Source organism: Ambystoma mexicanum, chromosome 8 (genome assembly GCF_040938575.1).
Source record: "Ambystoma mexicanum isolate Mex_15411 chromosome 8, UKY_AmexF1_1, whole genome shotgun sequence".
Classification (NCBI taxonomy): domain Eukaryota; kingdom Metazoa; phylum Chordata; class Amphibia; order Caudata; family Ambystomatidae; genus Ambystoma; species Ambystoma mexicanum.
Window position 1 is genome coordinate 1,291,082,601 of NC_090929.1, and position 25,597 is coordinate 1,291,108,197.

The 25,597-nt window shown below is 43.7% G+C and overlaps 1 protein-coding gene across 2 annotated transcripts in view; it reads right to left on the reverse strand.

Annotated features, from left to right (window-relative positions):
- Positions 1-25,597, reverse strand: part of LOC138472975 (gamma-aminobutyric acid receptor subunit pi-like) — a 1,132,082-nt gene that overhangs the window by 603,053 nt on the left and 503,432 nt on the right. For both annotated transcript variants that reach the window (XM_069611405.1, XM_069611406.1), the window contains one exon: positions 8,143-8,255. In XM_069611405.1, the coding sequence (XP_069467506.1) occupies positions 8,143-8,255 (113 nt within the window). Of the gene's footprint in view, positions 1-8,142; positions 8,256-25,597 lie in introns of those variants that run through there.

Below are 25,597 nucleotides of genomic sequence, written 5' to 3' on the forward strand. Positions count from 1 at the left end.
CACAAAAGGATCTTTCACCTATAATGGATGTTGTAATGGCGGCTGAGGTCTACTCCCCCCACTGGAGGAACTACGTTATCACTGCCATATTTTACCTGGAACTGGTTAGTCAGGTGACACCCTATGGACATGAACATCAATAAAGGACCAATCCTAAGAGACAAAGCGATGGATTGTTTTAGACAGGGCTGGATGTTGTTTGGTCTGTAAAGAAGGAGCTAAGTACCCCCACCTCAAACACTTTACCCAGAAAGCCTATATGTTGGAAACCAGAGTATGTGACATATGCAGAACAATTGAAACGACAGATGCCAAAGGAAATCCGGAGGCAACGTTCCCATTGAGAAAACCATACCTGCATTCAAGACAGTATGATGGCTGTTTAAACAAAATCCCACAAGAAGCAGGACACCTGACTGACGAGGCATATTGGTGACATCATGCGAGAGTTGAGCTGACGTAAATAGAAGAGTTGTAGGGACGAGAGAATGCAGATATTTTATAAGGCATCAAGAAAGTATCAAAGATAAGCAACATCTTGTGCTCAAGATGAAGAGGCTTATGCTACAGAAACGATGAAGATATTAAGCCAGTTCACACGTTTACAAATGCAAAGTAACACAAGCAAAAAATGTTTTCATGAGGCTAGCTTTATAGTGAATAGATTGCAGCAAGCGTCAATATATGGATACATAGGAATGAGTAAAGAATGGATGGTCCCATTACGAACTATAAGCAGGGCTGAGCTAAAGGAGAAAGGCAATTTTTTTCAGCATGGCGCAGTTAGAAAACAAATGAATTACAAGCGAATTTCAGAAAGGCGCGGTTGAATGAGCCAAGGTGCCATGGTCGTATTTGGCTGAGAAGAACAGAAATGAGTTACAATCTTGTGAAGGAATGAACCTCCGGTTCAGAAACTTGGATTGAACAAAGACGATTTCAGAGGCTCATTGAAAAATAGTCTTTTTAATACACTGAAAGCTCAAATTCGTGGTGTTCAGTCATGTGGGGAGAAGGAGTTGGATGAGCATAATGGTACACCTGCGCACGATGGCAGAGCGCGCCCCTACTCCCCTGTATCTTCCAGAGCAAAAGAACACTCCCAAGGACAAGTTCAAAGGCCTTAATTGCCAACTGACTACTGAAGTGATGATGGATGATGTTCTAATTGGTGGGAAGCAGATGTGTAAGACTAACTCACCAGCACCTGGGCGCTTGGCCTGCGTACGGGTAGCGTGGGCTGAAGAATACTGATGGGGGTTAGAAGACAACCAATGATAGAACATCACATGATTAGGGGTCCTATAATTTTGTAGCCAATAGGACATTGTGGGCCTCATTAGGACCCAGGCGGTAAGGGGTTTACGGCGGCGTAAACAGCGCCGACCCTTACCGCCTGATTCCGAGGTCCCTTAGCGCCATGGAGGTTTTAACACCTGCTTTTAGCAGGTGTTAAAATCCATGGCGCTAAGGGACCTTGTTGTTAATTACGCCACCGTAATTTACGGTGGCGTAATTAACGCCTTCCCCACTCCCATTATGCCCTATGGGGCAAAAATGGGAATGGGGAAGGGTAAATGGGTTAATGGGGACTTACAGCCCCACTCACCTCGGAATGGGGTGGTAAGTCCGCCAACCACCATGGCGTAAACGTAGTTTACGCCATGGTGGTAAAGGTACGACCCAGGCGGTAACTTACCGCCTGGGTCGTAATGAGGCCCTGTGTATTTAGTGACATTCATAGTGACCTGTTTTGAGGGAAGGGCTTAGTTGCCCCACCTGATGTTAAGAAACCTATCACCATCAGTATGGATTATATACTTAGATGTTCCCTTAGACCCAATCACTCTCTTTACACAGGTTGTACATCACCTATGACAAGACTTTACTATAAAGGTGTGCTTTTTTATGAAGTTCGTCGAGAGACCTTGCTATCATACGTCCGATGACATTTGTTGTACCCCCTGTTTTAGATAATTAATATTAAAACAGTTATCTTTTTGCCAACTTCCTGAGTCGTTTAGTTTATTGATGTTTGAGTAACCTCTGCATCCCCATTCCTCTCAAACGTATTGCTGACCCATCCTAAAGGGCTGGAAGTTCTCTAGTTCAGGTCAATTGTCTGAAGCTTGTTAAAGGAGCTCATCTGAAGGGTGGGGGGTTAGTTGCATTGGGAATGGCTTAATGAGTGGATGCTGTCAGTCTGTTTTGCAAGGCTAACTGCAATTAACCATTTTGTTAATCCCATCCAGAGAAATTAAGACTGTTCTTAAATTGAAGTTAAAAATGGTAAGGTAAATACAGCCAAACAGGAGTGCTTCCAGAATTGTTTTTAAAAAGGTATCACTGCCACCAGCATCTCTGGTCTACAGTAATTAAGGGACACATTTTGTTAAATTGAAAAGAAATGGAGGTAGAAGTGCTACCCAACAGACATCAATGGAGGACAGACCCATTGTGCACTGGTAGACCTAATGTTTAACCAGTTCCCCAAAGCAAAATTAGATAAGCTAGTGAGTGAAGTTGAAAAAGACCTTGCTCACTAAAAATAGGTCTGGATCCAAAATTAGTCAGTCAACTTGTTGGTGGTCCTTTTGAAAGGTATGAGGAACCTGCAAAAGACAAATACTTCCTAACAGATACTATCAAAGAGACCATGACCAGGTTGGAGGAAGGAGTGAGTCAAGATGTGTTTGCATATATTAAATACAGGTTTGTATGCACACATAGATTGTGCACTTTGAAGTGAAATGTGAGAATGGACTGGTTGTTAAGTAACACACAAAAACATATTTAACCAGGTGCCATTGTGTATATTGTTAGATCCATAGGGAGGATCATGCCTGTGCATAAGATGTCTGTATCTGGCAAATAGTGAAAAGCTGTCAAAAGCATATATTTTACCTCTACAATAGCCACAATAATTGCTGTGCCGATGTTTTTGTAGTGTGATTCCCTTAATGTGGCATCCATTACTTTCATTGTCTGCCAGTTACAGACTGTATGTAAAAGCGCAGTTTTAGTTTGAACTAAGCTTGGTGCGATAATTTTAGCGATGTTGGGGTTACATTATTGCCCACCAATCTTGTATGGCATTTGACCTTTGCTCTGGTTCAGCTCTAATTTCATGTCTCTAGTCTGTTTCCACGATTGTCAATCTTCTGTCTCCAAAAGTGAGCCATCTTCAGGAAACCTCTCATTTCACACTCCTTTGACAGCTGATAGTCCTGCTGATTTCCATGGCCATTTCCTGCCACGTCCTGCCCCTCCCCACCCAAAACACATCCTCCTCAGATCTCCTTGAGCTGGCTCCATCAAGAAGTAGTATGAAACTTTGGCCTGTCATTATTATTTCTAAGCTGTCTGCTGAGAGTTAATGGCTTAACTGTAGCTGTAAATGTGATATTCATATAATAAAAATGTCTTAACGAGGTTTACCTTCTGTCACTTGATTTGTATCTGTTCCTTGCACTGAAATCCTGTTAAAAGTCAGCAGGTCATTCCAGCAAAAAACAGCTGGAATGACCAGCAACGGTATTGCCTGAGCCAGTAATACCACCATGCCCCTCCATGGAGTACTGTGGGACTCCATGGAATGGGAATTTACCAGTATTCCCGCCACCTGTAATATGTCGGTAATTTCGGTATATCAGGTGGCAGGAATAGTAAAACCGTTTGCTGGTATACTGCCAGAATTACTGGCGGGATACAGACAAACTCCTATTCACCCCTCTTTATGAAGGCTCACCAGAATGAGCACTGTTTTCCTCATAAGAGACACGCTGCCACCTGAGAAGATAAACACTCATCAACCATTTAACAACCACCCCATTTGCAGACTGCCCAACCCACACAATCCCTGCTTCCACAAACTATTAACCGGAAACAAGGAAAACAAGGGATAACTCAAGAATGGAAAGCAAGAACATAAGTACAAATAGCCAGCGATTGCCCAAAACCCACTAACCACTTCTTTTCTCCCACATAATCCACACTCCTCAACTACAACACACGCCCAGAGGGCTAGTGAATTAACCCACCAAAACATCAAACCGCACATCTCTCTAACCAAGCTAAAAACCCAACCACCACAGATAACAAATAAGTCAAACACTGGACACTGCCCTCCGTACACATCAAGCCCAGTCCACACAACAGAGCACGTCCAGAAAGTTCACATGCACAGACCCCAGTTAATCCTTGTTCTGAACGCCTCAACAGGTGAGAAAAACATCTATCCTATCCCTGTCTCCATCACTAACCAGCCATACCCGCTTGTCCTTGCACAGTCAAGTGAGTGCCTGAAGACCATGGAAATGGCAGCGATGCATGGTATAAATCAACTTAACAAAACATTACGTAACATATACTTTGCTGTCATTTTCTTTTAGCGCTGATTTAAGTGTATGGGAGTCTCTTGGGCGGTGTCCTTGAATAGTTTGATATTCTGCCCTAAAACATGGCCCAGTCAGGACATTGACCGACATAATATTTTCTGTCTCAACCATGGGCAGATTCTCCCCTCCTCGCCTGAATGGCTGCTGCCTGTACCACAGCAGAGCTGAACCTTCATGACTGGAGGCATTGAAATACAAAATGGAGCCAAATGAACATATCAACAACCCACTAATCATTGTAGATGCTGCTAGAAGGAAAACCTTTGTTTTGTTAAACAATTCTCTCCATTTTAGGAAATACATTTTCAAATTCAAACATGCTTTTCTTGCATAAGGAAATACATATGTTTCAGTTATTAGTGAGTGTGTATGCCTTGGTGGAGGAGTCTGTGCCTGCATGGTACAGAAAGATCTGGCACACTACCCAACTAGCATGGAAAATTGCTACCTTCTGGTTATAAGCATGTCTCTGCAGCTCCCTCAGTTAACTTACAGGATTTGGAGCCAGCATTGATATTTTCGTGTTTGTTTTGTATTAGAATGTTTTTCTTTCAAGACTTTTGGAAGGGTAGTCTGCACCAAACCCTTCATAGCTCCTTTCCCCAAATATTATATTTCTGACCCATTAAAGCATCCCTCAATTTCCTCTCCGACCTTAAGCACTGTCTGTTATTATAGATTCTGCCATGTGCGTATATCATTAAAAAAGACAGATGAGTTTAAACTTCACAGCCCTCAAGGGGAACATCCTTCTTCCACATTAGTATTAATAATTAACTACAGTGCTCATCAAAAGAACCTTTCACAGATTTGGAAGATGTAGGAGAGCAGAACGCAGGGAGAATGTTATACCCGATTTGTAATGACAGATCGATGGATCCAATACTAAGCCAAAACTTTTTAAGTTAGAAACAATAATAATCATCCACGGCCTGATCTAGACAAGGCCTTGCTTAACTCTATGCAGTGACAGTTGCCAATCCTCACTGCCACCACAATGTTAAGCAATACAAACATCATCGTCATCTAAAATGCACTTCACTGTGTTTCACAATAGATCATAATAGACCAGGGTCTACTAAGATAATTGTATTTCTGGCAAACGTATGAACACGTGTTCCTTGTTCAAACGATTGATAGAGTCTATTTCATGGACAGATCATTGATTTGGCTAATAGTTTCTTTGAGAGACATGCTGTAGAGGACTAATAACACAAAGCGGCTGTTTTGAAGAAGACTAAGGACTGTGCACTTCATAAAATAACATATGTGTATTTATTGTTGACACGTAGACAAGCACATTCTATTTTAGGAACATGGGGAGATAACAACGGCTGTTGCACTATTGTTTAAAAAGGGATCATTTCAATAATAGCAAGTGAAAATACAAGCGAGCATTAGCAAAGCCAATATGTTATGCCTGCCATATGTCTAATGCTGCCCCAAATGCCCTCAAAATGTCTTCATATGAGTTGGACAGTCATCACACATTCCGCATGTGCCCAGATGGGCGGATACTGGTACCATATGCCAAGCCCACTCTCAAATGGCCCAATAATGCACTATATGAAACATCAAAATAGATTAATGAATATATGTATAGTCATGCTGGGATCCTTTAATTACATTTTGCCTTTTTGCTTGACAGCAGTTTCTCACAACCTATGTTACATTTTGATATTGTGTTACTGGGATTTACACCGCTCTCCACTGACATTCACATGGTATCCAGGTGCTCAGGCAGATCTTAAAGAGAGGGGGTGGGGTAGGTTAATCTCGAGACTTGCAACTTTTCAGATACTCTTGTTGCTGTGCTGATGCAAATCACCAAAGTAACCTGAGCTTTGTGTGCAAGCCTGCCTGTAGGTCTTTTGTGTGCATAATATATGATATGATATGATATGGCATTTGTAGCGCGCCTATACACAAGTGTTTCAAGGCGCGACGAGGCAGGGGGGGAACAAGGGGAGACAGACAACGATCCTACTAGGCCAGGTGTCATTCAGATCGCGCAAGTGCAAGGGTAGAGGGGAAGGGAAAAGTGCATGGGGAAAGGGAGAGCGGAAAGTGCAGTACAGGGTTATTAGCATACAGCATACAGGATAAATAACAAGGGACAGCTGGTGGCAAGTGTAAGGTAAGTGCAGACAAGTGCTGGGAAGGGGGGCTGTAGGGATACAGACACAGTTCCGCAGTGCAGGGGTTGCCGGGGAGGCAGTGCAGGGGAGAGTGGCTGGGCCAAGGACCGAGAACGGTGAGTGGCCCAGTTGCAGATTCAGTGCAGTTTCAGTAGTATTAGCAGGGGAGAGGGGGAGAGAAAGCGGAGGCATTTGCATCCTGTAGAGAATTTTAATGTGCCTGTGGTGCTAGGATGCCTTGGTCTGGCTGTGTGATTTAAGGTGGTTTAGCTCCCATTGAATAATCTCACTTTACCACAGTCATCCTGTTCTCTCCCCACCCATCCCCCTATCACTCTCTCTTTTCTCTGCTTCTCTGTCTCTCTCTGTATCTCCCTTTCACACCCACACACACTCTCTCCTTTTTGCCTCTCTCAAATAAATACTTTGCACATGTGTGCAACAAGGATCTCAGGAGAGTGCAGAAACTGACGTTTTCAATATGATTTCAAATTTAAATTTTTCATAAATCAATATATCTATCACGGTTACATTGGAGGTGTACCAGGCCCGGTAACGTGACCTTCCTTGGTGCACCGCCTGACAAAGAAGTGATGGCAATTTGCACTTGGGGCTCCATCTGGAGTGCAAATATTCTATGTTTTTTTTTTATTACGGGTGAAGAACTAGGTGCATATTGTGCAAGCACAATCTCTCATAAAAATAAAAATAACAAGGTGGCCACCTCCATAGTAAAGAGAAAAGGGCTGAGTCAATGTTCGTTTTCTATGGTAGTGGCAGCAGGGGGACCAAACAGGTAAGTGGGGTGGAGGCTGTTGGATGAAGTGGGGGTGGGGTGGCTTTGGCGGATAACGTGCGGGGGGCTGGCAGAGTGGCTGAGTTGCAGATCACATCATGCAAAAATGGTAGCACCTACGGGAGGGCCTTGGTGGACTGCTTACTGGTAGCTCTCACTCACGTTTCCAGTCACATGATTGGCTGAGCGCTCTTCCCCAGGTGCAAATCATCCATCTTTCCTCTTCACACTCATAGCATTCGTTTTGGCTTCACTTGGTGTCACTTTGCGCTCAAAAAGTTAAAAAAAAGTTTGTTTAGCAATCCTGCATCGTCCTTCTTGGGGCATTCACTTCATGCACGTACAGACACTGCCTTCAAGGTTCCTTTTTTATTTAATTGGCTGTTATCAGATAAGTTGTGGCTTTATTGCTTTCAATTGTCTTTAATTTGGAAAATTATGTTCTACTAATGAACCATTTATTATATGTTATGGTTTATGAGGTGCCATTTTTAAGAAAAGGGAATGCGTTTTTTCATCGATTTCTTGTTTCATTGTTCAAAAACCTGGGAAAATACAAATGAGGAAATTACTCAAGCAAATGAGTCTTTCAATGGAATCTATTTTGACTCAAGCAAATTATCCATAAAGACGTGCACTGGAAACAAATCGTTTTTCTGTGAAACGATGCCAGAGGAATTGCCGTAGATATCTCAGGATCTCTATAATCGGTATAGATCTTCAGAAAAGTCCAGCCGAGTTGGTTTATTTTGGGAACATTATTGAAAGTATTTGTGCAAGGGGAAAAAACTAAAAATTGAATTTTACTTACTGTCAAAGAAGGGACGAAGGTATTTATTGTACCCTTTCATTAGCTTCTGTATTGTTGGAGGAAGAATTTCACCTTCTTTTGCATCAGCATCCACTAGGCAAATGGTCATTACACTAAAGAAAAGAAAACACACAGATTGAAAACTGTGTTAACCAATGACTATAGGTTTAATAGCAGGTTTTATATATGTTTCTGTACAAACTTTATAGTGGTGATATGTTAATTAATCAAATTAAAATAGTTCACATGGTAACAAATAATGTAATCACATTAAAGTGGAGACAGAGAAAGATGTTGACAAGTACCAGTAAAGGAAAACATGATACATAAAGAAAGCCATTTAAAGAGAATAAACAAAAAGAAAACCTGTAATATACTAACGAAAAGCTCGGGAAAAGCGGGGTAAAGGAATAATTTAACACAAAGAACATGTTATGATTGGGACAAAAAGGAAAGAACAACACTCTAAAGATCGGAGAAGATAGAAGATATAGGCACCTGGAATGCACACTTTCAGTTATATAAAATGACCAACAGTTTGAATCATGAAATGTTTCACAAATGCTGATGGCATTAGTTTGGACAATGATAATACTTTAAATGTTTTTGCAGCTCTTAATACCTCGGATGGTACCTGGGTCCTGCATGCAATGCTAAGATAGCATATTGGTGTGACACGTAAATTGTAGCATTGCAGTGTATAGAAGAATGTGGATGAATGGACATTAGCATGTGGGGTGATATCAAAGACAACTCAATGCTGCCGAAGTAATGCAGCGGCTCCACACAATGCACACAGAAAGAATCCATCAATAGCCCATACAACCCCCCCATGAGGACAGAGGTAGTAACTTTATGAATTAGTACCTGATGTACGCTATTAGCAGATAGATACACTGCATGACCAAGATGTCACACATCTTCTTCAACACACAGGAAACCTAGTGGCACTATGTTTACTCCTCAGAAGTAAGGTCTGGTCCCATAGCCAACAACTACAACTAAGCACATATAATGATTCAACAGGTCTCTGGACCAGGATGCACCCACACGCCACAGCAAGCCAGAGGGAGGAAAGAGTGATTTATGTATGGTGAGCTAGATGTCCCCACCTCGATAGATGCAGCTGCCACTGCTGGACCCTTTGGAAAATGTTTTTAAGATATTTCAAATGTTTCAATAGGGGAAAATGGCAGTGAATCACAAGCATAATTAATTATGTTGGAGATGCTCATAGTACAATGTGATAGATTATTTGTTCAACTGAGACCCTTGATATATTGAGTTGTGACTGATGAACAGCACATAGAGCATAGGTCTGCGACCTCCGGCTATTGCTTTTGGATTACAACTGCCATCTGGCACAGGAAGTACAATCAGTGATATGGGATCATGGGGTTTGTATTCAGAACATCTACAGAGTTGTCTATTGCAGACACCTGACGTGGGGTCGGTGGGGTGCAGTGGGGTTACATCACCTTTGTGTGCATTGTAATTGCCATCAAACATTTGTTATTTCTTAACTTGTTTTTCAAACCACCTCCCTAAAGTGACAATAACTTTGGTGGCGTTCAAGAGAACATCAAAATACTGAAAGTCATAACAAAATGAGGGTGACTCATTAGTCTAGGTTAGGTGTAAAGACATCACAGACTGTGAAATCAAGGCAGGAAACATAATATACACAAAGTTCGTCAGATCCTTTCAATAAATGAGCACATCTATTATAGCTTTGCCGAAAACTGTTTCTGCTTACATAACCCATAACTCTTAAAACCAGTATTTGATTATAAAATAACCCAATAAGGGTGCAAACTTTCTCCACAACACACTGCACTTTACATTCTACCAAATGCTGCACTGAGCAGAACAAAAAAAGAGCAACCATTGCAGAGCAAACTATTCATGAAACAATTTATTTAAGAACATATTTCTAAGTTATCACAAATGCTTCTAAATCAAAGCATACACATATAGTGCAAGGCGTGAGCCAATTAAACTCTCGCTAAGGGTGGAACTGTACGAAGTCTTATTTATTCAGTGTTCTTGTGGGATCAAGTGAGATTTGATGGCAGCCAGAACTTGTTTGCATACACGTCCTCCAGACAACTCGAGTTACTCAATCTCCCAGCGAGATTCAGTGTGCTTTGGGGAGTAGTTCTATACATTTACGTTCACTTTCTTTGGGTTTTGTAAGGCTGTAAGAGCAGAGGTGTACCGAGCAAGCCCACAGCTTGTTTTAGATGTTTTTGCTGGATTTTGGAGGCGTTGGTCATATTTGTCTTTAGCACATTAGATATGAGTGCTTTTTAATTCCTATATTGCCGTTTTCTCTATTTGTATGTTTATGTGTCCCCTTTGTTGTCTTTCCTCCTAACACGCATAAAACCATCATAAAAGTTGCCTGTTCTTTCCCCTCTTCCGTTTCCCCTTTGTGGCACCCTTAAGTTATTGAAAGAAAAACGTTTTCCTTTTATGTTACTAATCCCACTTGGCTCTGTATTTGTTCTATAAGGACTTGCATGACCTCACTTATTGGTTTCCCTTAACATACCTTAAAACCCAAGAAAACCTATCATTTTCTGTGTGAAGAAGAGAATGCATCCGGGATCAATCGACTTCCTTTCTGTGTTAGAAAACCCATGCGAATCTATGGGCTTGATTTGCAAAGCATTTTCAATGGAATTGCGCCATTGTAAAACACTGGGTTAAAACAGGCCGTATTGGTTTGCCCTAGTCAGCCACTTCACTTTGTGGCTGTTTTTCTAGTGTTAGTCCTTCCTAAATAAAGGTATTTAAGTCTTGAATCAGGGCCAAGGTTTGTATTTAGATGAAGGTTGTCATGGGCGCTACTCCCGAGGGGCCAGGACTGGCCCAGCGCCCTCGGAAGCAGACCCGTCTTCCACTACTCCGGACCCAGCAGACCCCTACAGGGGCCCTTTGGACCGTGTCCTGGCGCCTATGGCGCCGGGCTCATATTGATAAACAGTGTAATAATGCTTGGGTGGACTTACCTGAGGCAGACCATGCTGCATATTTACCCAGAACAATCCAGTCTGGTTGAAGTCCCCAGCCATCAGGGCTGGGAGGAACTATTCCCTCCATTCAGGAACTCTTTTCTTACCTGGGTGGAACCGGTGGAAGAACACACACTGGAAGCACTTCTCTGCTATTTAAACCACGCCCGATGGAAAACACGTGCTTCGCGTTATTCTGCAGCAGCAGCAGGACGCTCACCGAGTCAGCTCCTGCATTCCAGGACCAGAGTCAACTTCAGCTTCCGCGCAGCAACCTGTGGATGAAGAAAGACACAGAACAATACTTACCAGATCCTGGAATTCAGTCACCGGCAAAACCTGCAAAGAATAAACATAAGGTTAGAAAAGTGCAACTCGCTCGCAGCCGCGCCCGCTTACCTGATCCATCCGTGATTGCAAAGGAACTAACCGCGGCCTTCTCTTCGGCAGCTTCTCTGCACCTGAAAGGCAAAGGACATTATTAGAGGTGCCATTAAAAGCGGCCAACGATCATTATACTTACCTGCATCGGCATGTGCAGTGGCAACGGATATAAAGCCTGCAGCATCCCGGCACCTGAAAACTAGAAAAAGGACATTATTAGAGGTGCCATTAAAAGCGGCCAACGAACATTATACTTACGTGCATCGGCACGTGCAGCGGCAACGGAAAACTACGCCCACAGCATCCCGAGGCCTGAAACAAAGGAAAAGGGACATTATTGAGGTGCCCATCTTTTAAAGCCTAAAGACTATAGTATACTTACAGGCATCCGCTCGTGCAGTAACAGCGGCATCGCTCTTCGGCATCCCAGCACCAGTGCCACAACTAAGGCCGCAAAAGACTTGAGCCTCAACACTGAACTCATCCAGTGACGTAACTGGAATCCACGCACCCCTGCACCAGACGCAGGATGGAGAGCTCAGCATTTATACGCCTAAGGTGAGAGCTCGCCGAGACAAGTAGAAAGCTAGGCTGTGGGAGAAACTGGCGATTGGTGGGAGAAGGAATCCCATCAAACGGTGATTAACCCTTTTTCTTCCACCTGCAGAAAACTTACCCTGCAAGTCAGACATTCGATAAGAGGAAGCCCAGTCCTGAGAGTCGTCCGAGCTCTACGCTTCTCAATTGAAGAAACGATAGCAGCCCAGCCGGGATCAGCGCCTCCGTGGGAATCAGGTGAGCGTTACAGAACGCGAAGCCCACCAATAACCTCCTACCCAGGCGCTATGGAAACTTCCGACACAGACCAACTGGCCCAGTTATTAGGGGAATCAAGAGCTGAAGTTCATGCTGCCCGCCAGGAAACGAATGCCCTTAGGAGGGAATTGATAATATCAAAAGAACAAACTGATGATCTCGCCAGACAGTTATTACAGACACAAGCGGGGCAAACCCCGCTACCTAATTCAGGAGGGAGCTATATCCCAGCGGCTTCAGCCAATCCTGTTGAAATCAACCTACCCGGAAATGTGCCATTGGCACCGCCTGAACGCTTCTCTGGTGACCCTAAAAGGTTTGCGGTGTTTATAAATCAATGCCGATTGCACTTTCTTTGTAGACCTGCAGCCTTTCCGACTGACCAGACTAAGGTAGCCTTTGTGCTTTCGTATCTTAGCGACAGTGCCGCTGATTGGTCGATCCCTCTGGTTACACAGGATGACCCGATCCTTCGTGATTTCCCGACCTTCCAGGCAAATATGGAAAGACTTTTTGCAAGGCATTCCCAGGGGCAGGCCCTGGACAACGAACTCCTTTCCCTACGACAGGGCAATCAAGATCTTTTGGCCTACATTGCATCATTCAATAGGCTAATCGTGGAAACCAGATGGCCTGAGGACAAAAGAATCACGCTTTTTCACAGGGGTTTGCGTGGCGAACTCAAAGACGTCCTTGCCCAGGTAGTGAATCCTCCTCAGGATTGTTCAGAGTACATTGATTTGGTGGTCCAATTGGATCACAGACTACAAAACAGAAAGGCGGATCAATCCAGGTTTGAAACACGAGTGTTCCCTAAGCCTCAAAGTCACACCAAAGGAGTTGAAGACGTCGAACCTATGCAAATTGGGGTTGTAAAGGGTCCCCTAACCCAGAAAGAACGCAACAGGAGACGACACATGCAACTATGTCTCTATTGTGGAAATTCAGGACATTTTCTTCGAGATTGCCCGGTGAAACCACCTAAGAAGACAGTGGGAGCTTCTGATAAGAGTTCTGAAAAGCCTGAGCCGGGAAACGACCTCGCCCGACAAGTGTAGAGGTCCGCTTGCCGAGCGTAAAAACCAGTTCTTTGACCTCGCACTTCATAATGCCAATGGTCCTCGTAAACCCAGAGCAACCGGATCGTTTGCATGCAATTAAGGCATACATTGATAGCGGAGCAGTTGGAAATTATGTGGACCGCGAATTGGCTTCCAGGATGAACTTACCTCTTTGTCCAAAGGTGGTTAAAGACGTCATTACCACGGTGGATGGGACGTAAATCGCCTCCGGACCAGTGACCCATACCACTACTGAAGTGACGATACTAGGCCAAGACGGGCATCAGGAGGTAATTGTGTTCGACGTGATCAAGGCTCCTCAATTCCAAGTAATTCTAGGGATTCCTTGGTTGGAGAAACACAATCCTCAGATTGATTGGCGAGCAAAGACGATAAAGTTCCCAGAGTGCACACCAACTTGTTATCCACGACCCAACATTGGCCTAGTGTCAGTAACGGCTGACGGTCCACAAATACCTCTAGAGTATCGAGAGTTCCAAGATGTTTTTCAAAAGGAACAGGCTAACACCTTGCCACCCCAAAGATCATACGATTGTCAGATAGATTTGCTACCCGGTGCGACTCCCCCTTGCAGTAGGATTTACGCCCTTACCGAGCCTGAGAACCTTCATCTGCGACAGTATTTAGACCAGTACCTGGCCAATGGCTTTATCCGTCCGTCAAAGTCCCCTGCATCCTCGGCTCTGTTCTTCGTACCAAAAAAAGAAGGTGACCTCAGAACCTGTATAGATTATCGTGCTCTGAACCAGATAACAGTAAAAAACCGGTACCCCTTACCTCTGATCCCGGAACTCCTTGACCAGGTAAAAAACGCCTGTATTTATACTAAGCTTGATCTCCGGGGAGCTTATCACTTGGTACGGGTCAAGGAAGGAGATGAATGGAAGACGGCCTTTCGCACTAAGTATGGGCTATTTGAATACCAAGTGATGCCCTTTGGACTATGCAATGCACCGGCCGCCTTCCAATATTTTATGAATGATGTCCTCAGAGAGCTCATTGATGTCTGCGTTGTCGTCTACATAGATGACATTCTTGTGTACTCATCTTCAGAAGCTGACCATCGAAATCATGTTAGGGCGGTCCTTGAAAAACTTCGCCAACATAAACTTTTTGCCAAGCTCGAAAAATGTGTTTTTCATGTCACTGAGGTCGAATTTTTGGGATTTATTCTGACACCCAAAGGAGTCCACATGGACTCGAGAAAAGTAGACGCTATCCTCAAATGGCCGTCTCCTACTTCCGTGAAAGGCGTTCAAAGCATGCTTGGCTTTGCCAATTTTTACAGTAGATTTATTCCAGAGTTTTCACGAGTGGTACAACCCATCACCGCCCTCTTAAGAAAAAATAAACGCTTTGAATGGTCCGCAGAAGCAGAACAAGCCTTCCAAGAGCTAAAGGCTAAATTCACCTCGGCGCCAATACTGAAACACCCACGCCTGGACCTCCCTTACATCGTTGAAACCGACGCCTCCAGCTTAGCAATGGGAGCAGTCCTATCACAAAGAGATCCAGAGACTAACCAACTGCATCCTGTGGCATTCTGGTCTCGGAAGTTCTCGGCACCTGAGATCAACTACACCATCACAGACAAAGAGCTTCTAGCGATTAAATCAGCCTTTAAGGCATGGCGGCATTATCTCCTCGGGGCCAGACACACCGTCACAGTGATCACCGATCATCAAAATCTGCAGTATCTGAAAACCGCCAAGGCTCAATCCTCCAGACAGCTTCGCTGGGCTCTATTCTTTGCTGAATTTGACTTTGTGATCACTTATCGCCCCGGCAACAAGAACGGCAAAGCGGATGCTCTTTCCCGAATTGGAATGGGAGATAACGTTGCCAATCCAGAACCTGTACCAATAATTCATGAACAAAGGATCGTGGGTCTGATTTCTTCACAATCCATTGAGGATATTGAAGAAAAAACTAAACAACTTGTAACCTCACCAGACTTACTGAACTGGTTACAAAAAGGAAAAGATTTCACCGTAAGCAATGACTTGCCTTATTTCCAAGAACGATTGTTCCTACCACACGCCGATTTACAAAGAAAGGTAATCTCCTGCTATCATGATTCATTAATTGAGGGTCACCCTGGCATTGCCAAAACCACAGAAAAGGTGAAGAGACACTTCTGGTGGCCTTCATGGAGCAAAGACATAAAGGAATTTGTGATGTCCTGCGGTGTGTGCGCTCAAAACAAGGGTCAGAAGAAGAGGCCGGCTGGTCTTCTGCAACCATTAGACATCCCACCGTGTCCCTGGCATACCCTTTCCATGGACTTCATCACAGACTTACCCTCCTGTTCCGGGTACAACACCATTCTTGTTATTGTGGACCTGTTTTCTAAAATGGCCCACTTCATTCCGCTAAAAGGCTTACCTTCAGCATCAGTCCTAGCCAAAATATTTCTTGAAAACATCGTCCGGCTACACGGCTTCCCGTCAGTACTAATCTCAGATAGGGGGAGCCAGTTTATTTCCCACTTTTGGCGAAGCTGTTGTCGATTAACTCAAATCGATGTAAGACTTTCGACCAGCCATCATCCCCAGACCAACGGGCAAACCGAGAGAACAAACCAGACTCTCGAGCAATATTTACGATGCATGCTACAACAGTCGGAGAGTAACTGGAAGGACATCCTTTGGATAGCTGAATATGCTTACAACAATTCAGTTCATTCGGGTACTGGGAAGAGTCCCTTCTACATCTTGTATGGGATTCATCCTCGAACCTCCAACCTTGATCCACCTCAAGATCTTGGAACACCCGCCGTGGATCAATTGCACACCGTTATTACCCAAGCTTTCAAGGAAGTGACTGCACAATCTACAACAAGCTAAAGAGAGGTACAAAAAAGGAGCAGATCAACACCGAAGCAATGCCCCTCAATACCAGGTTGGGGATCAAGTCTGGCTGTCCACCAAACATTTATCGCTTAAAGGGCCTCGCACCTTCAACCCCAAATACCTGGGACCATATCCAATTACGGCCATAATTAATCCAGTGGCCGTTAAATTAGAATTGCCAACCCATATGAGAATACATCCTGTATTTCACGTATCTCTTTTGAAACCCATGCAACCTGGAACCAGATTGACCAATCCTCCAGAGCCCATTCAAGTGAATGGGGAGCCCGAATTTGAAGTAAAAGACATTTTGGACTCTAAAATCATCAGATCGAAGCTATTCTACCTAATCGACTGGAAAGGCTACGGACCTCAGGAAAGGTCATGGGAACCCTATGACCACGTCCATGCTCCTCGTCTAGTCCAGAAATTTCACCGAACCTTTCCCGATAAACCAAAACCCCCGGGGAGGACAAGTTTGGGAGGGGCCTTGGGGGGGGGTGCTGTCATGGGCGCTACTCCCGAGGGGCCACGACTGGCCCAGCGCCCTCGGAAACAGACCCGTCTTCCACTACTCTGGGCCCAGCAGACCCCTACAGGGGCCCTTTGGACCGTGTCCTGGCGCCTTTGGCGCCAGGCTCATGAAGGGTTTCAGTCCCGGCGCCATAGGCGCCGGGCTCATATTGATAAACAGTGTAATAATGCTTGGGTGGTCTTACCTGAGGCAGACCATGCTGCATATTTACCCAGAACAATCCAGTCTGGTTGAAGTCCCCAGCCATCAGGGCTGGGAGGAACTATTCCCTCCATTCAGGAACTCTTTTCTTACCTGGGTGGAACCGGTGGAAGAACACACACTGGAAGCACTTCTCTGCTATTTAAACCACGCCCGATGGAAAACACGTGCTTTGCGTTATTCTGCAGCAGCAGCAGGACGCTCACCGAGTCGGCTCCTGCATTCCAGGTCCAGAGTCATCTTCAGCTTCCGCGCAGCAACCTGTGGATGAAGAAAGACACAGAACAATACTTACCAGATCCTGGAATTCAGTCACCGGCAAAACCTGCAAAGAATAAACATAAGGTTAGAAAAGTGCAACTCGCTCGAAGCCACGCCCGCTTACCTGATCCATCCGTGATTGCAACAGAGCAACCGCGGCCTTCTCTTCGGCAGCTTCTCTGCACCTGAAAGGCAAAGGACATTATTAGAGGTGCCATTAAAAGCGGCCAACGATCATTATACTTACGTGCATCGGCACGTGCAGTGGCAACGGATATAAAGCCTGCAGCATCCCGGCACCTGAAAACTAGAAAAAGGACATTATTAGAGGTGCCATTAAAAGCGGCCAACGAACATTATACTTACGTGCATCGGCACGTGCAGCGGCAACGGAAAACTACGCCCACAGCATCCCGAGGCCTGAAACAAAGGAAAAGGGACATTATTGAGGTGCCCATCTTTTAAAGCCTAAAGACTACAGTATACCTACAGGCATCCCCTCGTGCAGTAACGGCGGCATCGCTCTTCGGCATCCCAGCACCAGTGCCACAACTAAGGCCGCAAAAGACTTGAGCCTCAACACTGAACTCACCCAGTGACGTAACTGGAATCCACGCACCCCTGCACCAGACGCAGGATGGAGAGCTCAGCATTTATACGCCTAAGGTGAGAGCTCGCCGAGACAAGTAGAAAGCTAGGCTGTGGGAGAAACTGGCGATTGGTGGGAGAAGGAATCCCATCAAACGGTGATTAACCCTTTTTCTTCCACCTGCAGAAAACTTACCCTGCAAGTCAGACATTCGATAAGAGGAAGCCCAGTCCTGAGAGTCGTCCGAGCTCTACGCTTCTCAATTGAAGAAACGATAGCAGCCCAGCCGGGATCAGCGCCTCCGTGGGAATCAGGTGAGCGTTACAAGGGTGAAGTGGAAGAGGGAAAGTTGGAGGAGAAGGAGGAGTTTGACTTCTCGTGGAATGAGGATGTTATTTGCCAGATGGATATCCCAGAGACAAATGATGTGCCACTTGTGGTTGTGGACCCTGCAGGTGCCAGATACCCAAAGCCAGAGCAGGATTTTCCTGTTATGGCACAGTCTTTGGGGATTGGCTCTGCCTTAGGGTAGGCGGCAGAACTGCCATTGGAGAATATGCCATTGCCACAGAAGGGGGAAGTGAAGGAGTGAGGACTTTCCACTCCCAAAGGAGGAAATAAATGGGAGAGTGTAGGAGAAGAGGTGATGCAGGGAGTCTTACTGCCAGAGCTGGTGATTACATCTGTGGAGAACAAGGCAGTAATACTTGACTACATTCAAGAGAACAACCTTGTGGTTGTCGAAACACTCAAATTGTGTTGGAAAACGCCTTAACCAACCTTGAGTTGAAAAAGCAACACAGGGACAGAGTGCAACAGAGGTGTTGGGTTATTAGAGACAGACAAGAAGAGGGCGGAGAAGAGGGTGGTGGTTCAAGAAAATTCAGCAAACTGCTTTAGAATCTCTGAATGTAATCTCCTCTGGTCGATCAACAAATCAAAATATTTTCTCTGCAACTGGTGTTTAGTCTGGCCACAAAAGAGATGATACTTAGTTACAGACACTAAATTCACTGTATTGCCTAAAGATAATTCTAAAATGTATTATTGACAACTAGTGACATGTTTTTGGTGTGGCTCACTGAGTAACATCCACTGAATGCAATTTTGTCCTGTCTACCATGAAAAATAAGAATCTTTCTCGGCTTTCTCTGCTGTGCATTTTATATGTGGACACACAAATATGGTGCCCTAATTTATTACAGCTGAATGCAGTGCCTAAAATATTTGTTTTATTTAAGTTTGCAACGGCCAACAATTATTTGGTGTGGCCACTAAAAGGTGGCGCACAGATTTACATCCAATGAATGTTATTTCCTTGTTCCTACCAAGAAATATATGTCTTTTTTCTCTACAAACGGTAATTTGTCTGACCACAGAAAATGAAACACTGAGTCACAGACACTGAATGCACTTTGTCTAAAAAGAATTCTCATAATGTTATCATCTTTGCAGCTTTCAAAAAATATTTGGTCCTGACACAAAGAAATGGCACACTGATTTAGAGACACTAAATATAAGTTCCCAATTTCTTTCAAGAATATAAAACCTTTCCTGTGTAACTTGCATTTGGTATGGACATAAACATGTGATGCACCTTTTTACAGACAGTGTATGCACTACCTAGTTTAAAAAGAATTCTTAGATTTGCTATTCAAAACTTCACAACATGTCACACGTATTTGGTATGACAGACTGATGTATAGCCACTAAATATAATCACTTGTCCTACCTGCCTCCAAATAGTTCTTTGTGACAACAATGTAGTTTATGTTTATGTAATACAAGGAAGAAACTGTGATGTAGTAGAGTCAGAGGTGTTGACAGAGAATAGTATATCTTATTTTCTGTTCCTACATCTTCCTTGGTTAAATATTATTTTAATGTTATACCTGTTCCTAGTGAACCAGGAGGTCCTTCAAGACGAGGTAACACTCTATAGGATGGATGGGAATGCAGAAGTTACTCAAACATCAATAACAAAACCGACTCATAAAGTTTGCAAATACCTGGCTGTTTTAATAACAATGATCTAAAACAGGGAGTACAACGGACATCTACGGATGTCAAACAGTATCACGCTCAATGATATTCCATAAAAAACATACTTTTATACTAAAAACCCATCATCTCTGATGTCAAACTATGTGGCAAAATCAGAAAACATATGCAGGACTGTGATAGGTTAACGGGAGACATCTAGTTATACTTTCTATGGGGTATGGGATTGTGATTGGCTCTCTACTATCAGGTGGACAACTCTGCCCAACCCTAGTGCAAGTCATTGTCAGTGTCATGAATTACACGTTTCATTGGGTCTCTAAACTCTAGGGCTCTGTGATACGTGGCCCTCTATAATTGGTTGGCATGCTTGTACCCTTCTGGAATATTCCACTCGCTAGCAGCCTGCAAGCTGGTACCCCAAGTGCTGTTGGGTTGGACTTGATCATGCCTTCCCACCCAATTAGCCCAACATCCATCATCACTCCTACTGTCTGCCATTCAGTTAGTCCTTTGAACTCAACCTTGCAACAGATCACTCTGCTTGAGAATAAAAGGGAGTGCGAGCATGGCCTTATCTTCAGGTCTGAGCGTAGCTTGCCCAAAGTCTATTTTCATCTGACCATGTGACTGGAGACCACGTTTTGAGCTCCTTCGCTGTATTTAACATAATTAAATTAATAAAACCTGGTGTTTTTCCATTACACCTCAACAGGGTCTTGCCCCTTATTCATATTAATTGTATCTTTCCATGATAGATAACCAGATTCTTGGCTTCCTCAACCCTTGACAGTGGACCAGACAAGCCTTTTTGAATCTTCCTTCCCCGTCAACTGTTTTATTGTACTGCACCACACTGTCAGCCCTTCTATTCACGGGGTCCAAGTTTGCTAAAATGTGTCGTGGAACATCCAGATTCTATACACACATATATATATATATATATTGGCGGCACCTCCTGCAGTCTATTCACTAGGTATAGCCAGCTTCATGAATTCTTATTCTAATTGCATTACTGCATCTGTACAATTATAAAAACGGTTTTCAGTTTGCTCTGTGCTCTTTACAGGTGCAATCTTGATTCTGCACGTAAAGGGTCACTCAATTATTTGTTTCGTCGTTGGATTCTATATGGTCTGTTCACCTTCTCTCTTGTCATCTCTTCTTGGCATGTCACTTTGCTTCGTGTAACGTCACCAGTCTCCTCTTTCATTCATCCACGCTAGCTCTATCAGCTTTTTGTGGATACATAAAGAATGGTCTTGTTAATGGATACTTTGCTTCAAAGGATGCTCTTGTTATAAGCATCATTACAAGTGTCACACTTGTCACTATTTCCAGTTCCCAACGTATAGGCAAGATAGGGGTGGGACTTCCGGGTAGAAGCTTTTGGCTCCGCCTCTACACCCATCCCTCTGGTTGATTCATCAACCACTCTCTAACTAGTCTCCACATCTAGACATTATTTCTTGAAGAAGTGCTTCTTCAGAGTCCACATCTTCATCACACGTTTCAAAGATCGTGCTGATTTTACATGGTCATCATATGGCTGCATTGTCCACTCAGACTGCAGTAGATCCATCTTCCCACTTACTTCTTGTGGTCTATAGGATACAGGAACTTCATTCACTCAGATGCATGAATACTTGCTTTTACACATTCTCTGATGTCTTCACAAGTTAGCTCTTTGGGTTCTAACCCAGATTCAACATAGATCATGATCTTCATTCCTACTGCTTTTTTTGCTGTCTCCTTGGACTGTGCGATTATTATCCTAATCACACAGAATCCAAACATTATCATCATCAATAATGCTCCAAGGAACTTGACAATTTTCGCCATCCACTGTGGTAGCCATGAGAAGATCGATGCAAACCAGCTGTCATCTGCAATATCTTCCACTTCATCTTCTATCTTGATCTGCAAGTTCATCAGCAACATTATGGTCTCTGTCAAGTTCCCATTCTCATCATCGTGAGCAGGTATGAATGTGCAACATGATTCCCCGATTTCGGCACAAACACCTCCACCCATTGCTGTAATCATATCCGGGACGTATCTATTCTGGAGAGTCATCAGTCTTATGGCTCTCAGCTCTTCCTTGATAGCATTAATTCCCTTTATGGCAGTGTTGATTGTCTGCAGGAGCTCCCAGTGAGTTATCTGTAACCATTTTGCATTCACCATCATCTGTATCCCTGCCATCAAAATAGTCGTGCATACTGCTGAAGTCTGACGACACAACTTGTGTTCATATGGAATAGAATTAAAGGCTTCTATTGATTTAGCTGAAAAGTAATGCTCCCTTTTTGTTCGATTGAGAAATCCAAGCGATCTCCTCTTCCTCAGATTACCATCAGCCTTTGGCAACTCTCCAATGTTCAAGTCGCTTTTTGGAATCAGCAACGATGATGACCCCAGTCCTTGGGTAGCTTCATATAAGCTCTAGATCCACATGCCCAGTAGTGGTCCATTATCACTACTGTCCCATCCCTCATTCCTGGTACATCGAAAATGTGGCCGCACTGTTGAATCTATCCAACTTTTCTTGTGATATTGTTTATGAAGCATAGCTCTGCACTAGCTAGAGGCACTATTTGCACCGGGCCTCCTTCATCTTCAACCCATGTCAGCAACTTTAAAAGCTTTGGCCAGAGAGGTTTGCATCCTTCTTACACATAATCTGTAGTTGGCTTGTGACATTCTGTTACTGCCAATGCTATGCATACAACTATGCATTCCTCCCATCCATCTGGGGAAAGTACTGTTCCCCAAATCTGCATCTGACCTCTCACCTTGCATCTTCGTATTTCTTCATCATTCTTTCCTAGGCAATTGAGCTTTTGTCTATCTCCTATATGATCTCCCATCTGATTCCCATCTGATTCCTGGTCCATTCATTCCAGGCTGTTTGTATCTTATCACATGATCTCTGGTGTGTGGTCTTGCTCTTGCACGTAATCATCTTCTTCTGGAGATGACCATTCAGTCACCCATATCAAGGATGCTGTTCGACCCTGGAACTGACCTCTTGTATGGCAGAGTGTGGTGAGTCAGGCAAGGAGCTGTCTGGACTTCTATTTCTATAGCTATGAATATCTTAGAATTCCCCGATGCATAGTGTAGGAGAGCACACACATAGCAACTCTCCTCAGATGTCTTTTTCCCACTTCTTTCATGTGCTGATACCACATTGCATTCCCCAAATTTGCTCTACTGTCTAGATAATTATTTAAATCATAATTATCTTCTCTTGCGCTTCTCTTGTGTCTCCCTAAAGTGCGTGTCTGGAAGAAACTCAAGAAATACATCAGAAAACATCCTTCCTACATGGGGAGCCATAGAAACACTTGACATGGAGGTGGTTGACTTTGCACATGTCATTGTTGTAGGGATAATCACATATGGCCTTGGTGTCCGTGCAACAGACATTTCTGCAAGAGTCACTGGCGTGGGAAGGGTCAAGGGGACATCTGCCTTCTCTATACCAATAAAGTAAACAGTGTGTACCAAAAGAATCAGAAAAACAATGATGAATGCTGTGCTTGCATATATTATACACCAATACATCAGTCCACCACCACCTTCGATTCCCTATACATCGTTGAGCTTGTGCATTTCCCAACACTGTGAAATTGTCAGGATTCCTCCTTTCCATGCCTGTGTACTACTTTTAAGGAAGGAAACAACCTTTTTATTCAGGCAAATTTGTGCTCAGGTAGCTGAAAGATCTGTTTAATTATTGCCGAGAGTAATCTCCTTATTGCTGGACCATTTTTAGGATTGTTCAAGAAAACACGACTGTCAGTATTTCACCCCATACGAACAGGATATGTCCAAAACATAAAAATAAAAACAATAGGTAAGTACCTATATAGGTCGACATCAGACAGGACCATTTGGATGACGAAATAGAAACTCAGTAAGGAATGAATCGGGAAACTGCTCCCTCTTCCAGTCGTCGAATAGAAAGTCCAAATTTGGCATATTTTGCTATACTTCAACACTTTCTAAAGTCCAATTCAATGATTCCTGTGGCTCAAAAACTTCTGCTTTTGCATTCCTGCTAAAATATCTATAAAGAGTGTCCAATGTGAGCCACAGTACAAATGCACACTTGCATTTATTCAATCAGTAATCTCTACATCCTTCTTCCTCGTCATCGATCGAGTCTGCACGTGCTGAACTACTTCTTCTTGTCTTGCTCACGAATCAACGGGTGAAGGTGCATCGGTCTCACCAGCATACGGTTTGACGTCACCCAGCTCAATCCAGGCGCGTCAGTCTTGAACTTTTACTGCTGAGAGAGTGGCATTTTCTACAATATAAGATCCACTAAAACGGGGCTCGAGCCACTTCCTAGTGAAGTTATGCACTAAGATGACCCAGGCTGATTCCTTAATGCATACAATGCTAGGGGCAGGCAATAAAGCCACCCCTTCTTCAGTGAAAACTTAAGTTTAGCAATTCTCTCTTTGATAAGAACGTTGAGTCTCTCACATATCCCGTTCGCTTGCAGGTGATAAGCAGAGGAATACTTGTGCTTTATGTTCAATAATATTGATTGATTGATTGATATTTTATTTCTATTGCGCTCGTACACAAGTGTTTCAGAGCGCAGACTAATCTGTTCAAATAATTCATTAACAAAATGGGGGCCATTGTCGGATCCCAGCACCTCACATACTCCCCATTTTGGAAAGACTTCTTGTATTAAAAACTTTGTTGCGCAAGTGGCATCAGGGTGTGTACATGGACCTGCTTCGGTACGTCTTGAAAAGGGACACACCACTACTATCATATAACTATATCCACTAAATACTTGCAGCATGTCAACTCAGTCACTATATAAATGCTGAAAAGGACCATTCGGTGGAGGAATTACTCCTTTGATTGTTCTCAGTGTTTGCCCCACAGTAAACGTTTGACATAGGATGCAATTTACTACATACAATGCAAGATGTTCTAACAGGTTCGGTACATACCAGTCATCCTCAATAGTTGCTGCAAGGCTTTCCCTAGTTACATACTAAGGGTAGTGCAGCTGTTCAAGCGCTACCTTTAATAATGCTACTGGCATCACTGGCTTACCAGTGCTGTATTTTGATCATAATGCTTTGGAGGGGGATAAAGAACACCCCCTTAGTTTCCATAATTCTTGCTCTTCCTGTGGTGCACTGCCTTGAATTTCCATTAACTGTGTTTTCGGCAAATGATTAAAACCTTCCTACATCACCATAGTGATAGTCACCCCCTTTCTTACATTGGGAGTGTCAAAAACTGAGATATTTGTAGAATATGCACCCTTTTGGCTTCTTTGTCTGCGTCTTCAATTCCATGTGAAATAAAGTCAGTTCTCTTAGTATGTGCTGCTAATAGTACTAGTATTACTATTGCAATGGTTGCTCTGAGCTGTAGTGCCTTAATAAGCCTGTCCAATAAGGATGCGTGTTGCACTGGAGTGACATCTGCTCTGAGGTAGCCCCTCCTTTTCCAATGTGCTAGCCCTTCGTGCATGGTTGACGTCACACAGGAGGAGTCACTGTACACTGGCACTTCCTTCCCTTCATATTCCTCAAGCATGATAATAAGCACCACCAATTCTGTTGCTTGTGCCAAAAATGACATGGCAGCCTTATGCTTGCCACAATTTCAAATTCCCCATTTTCTCTGTGTCTCACTACAGCTGAACCAGTCTGCCTTTCCCCATTATTTTG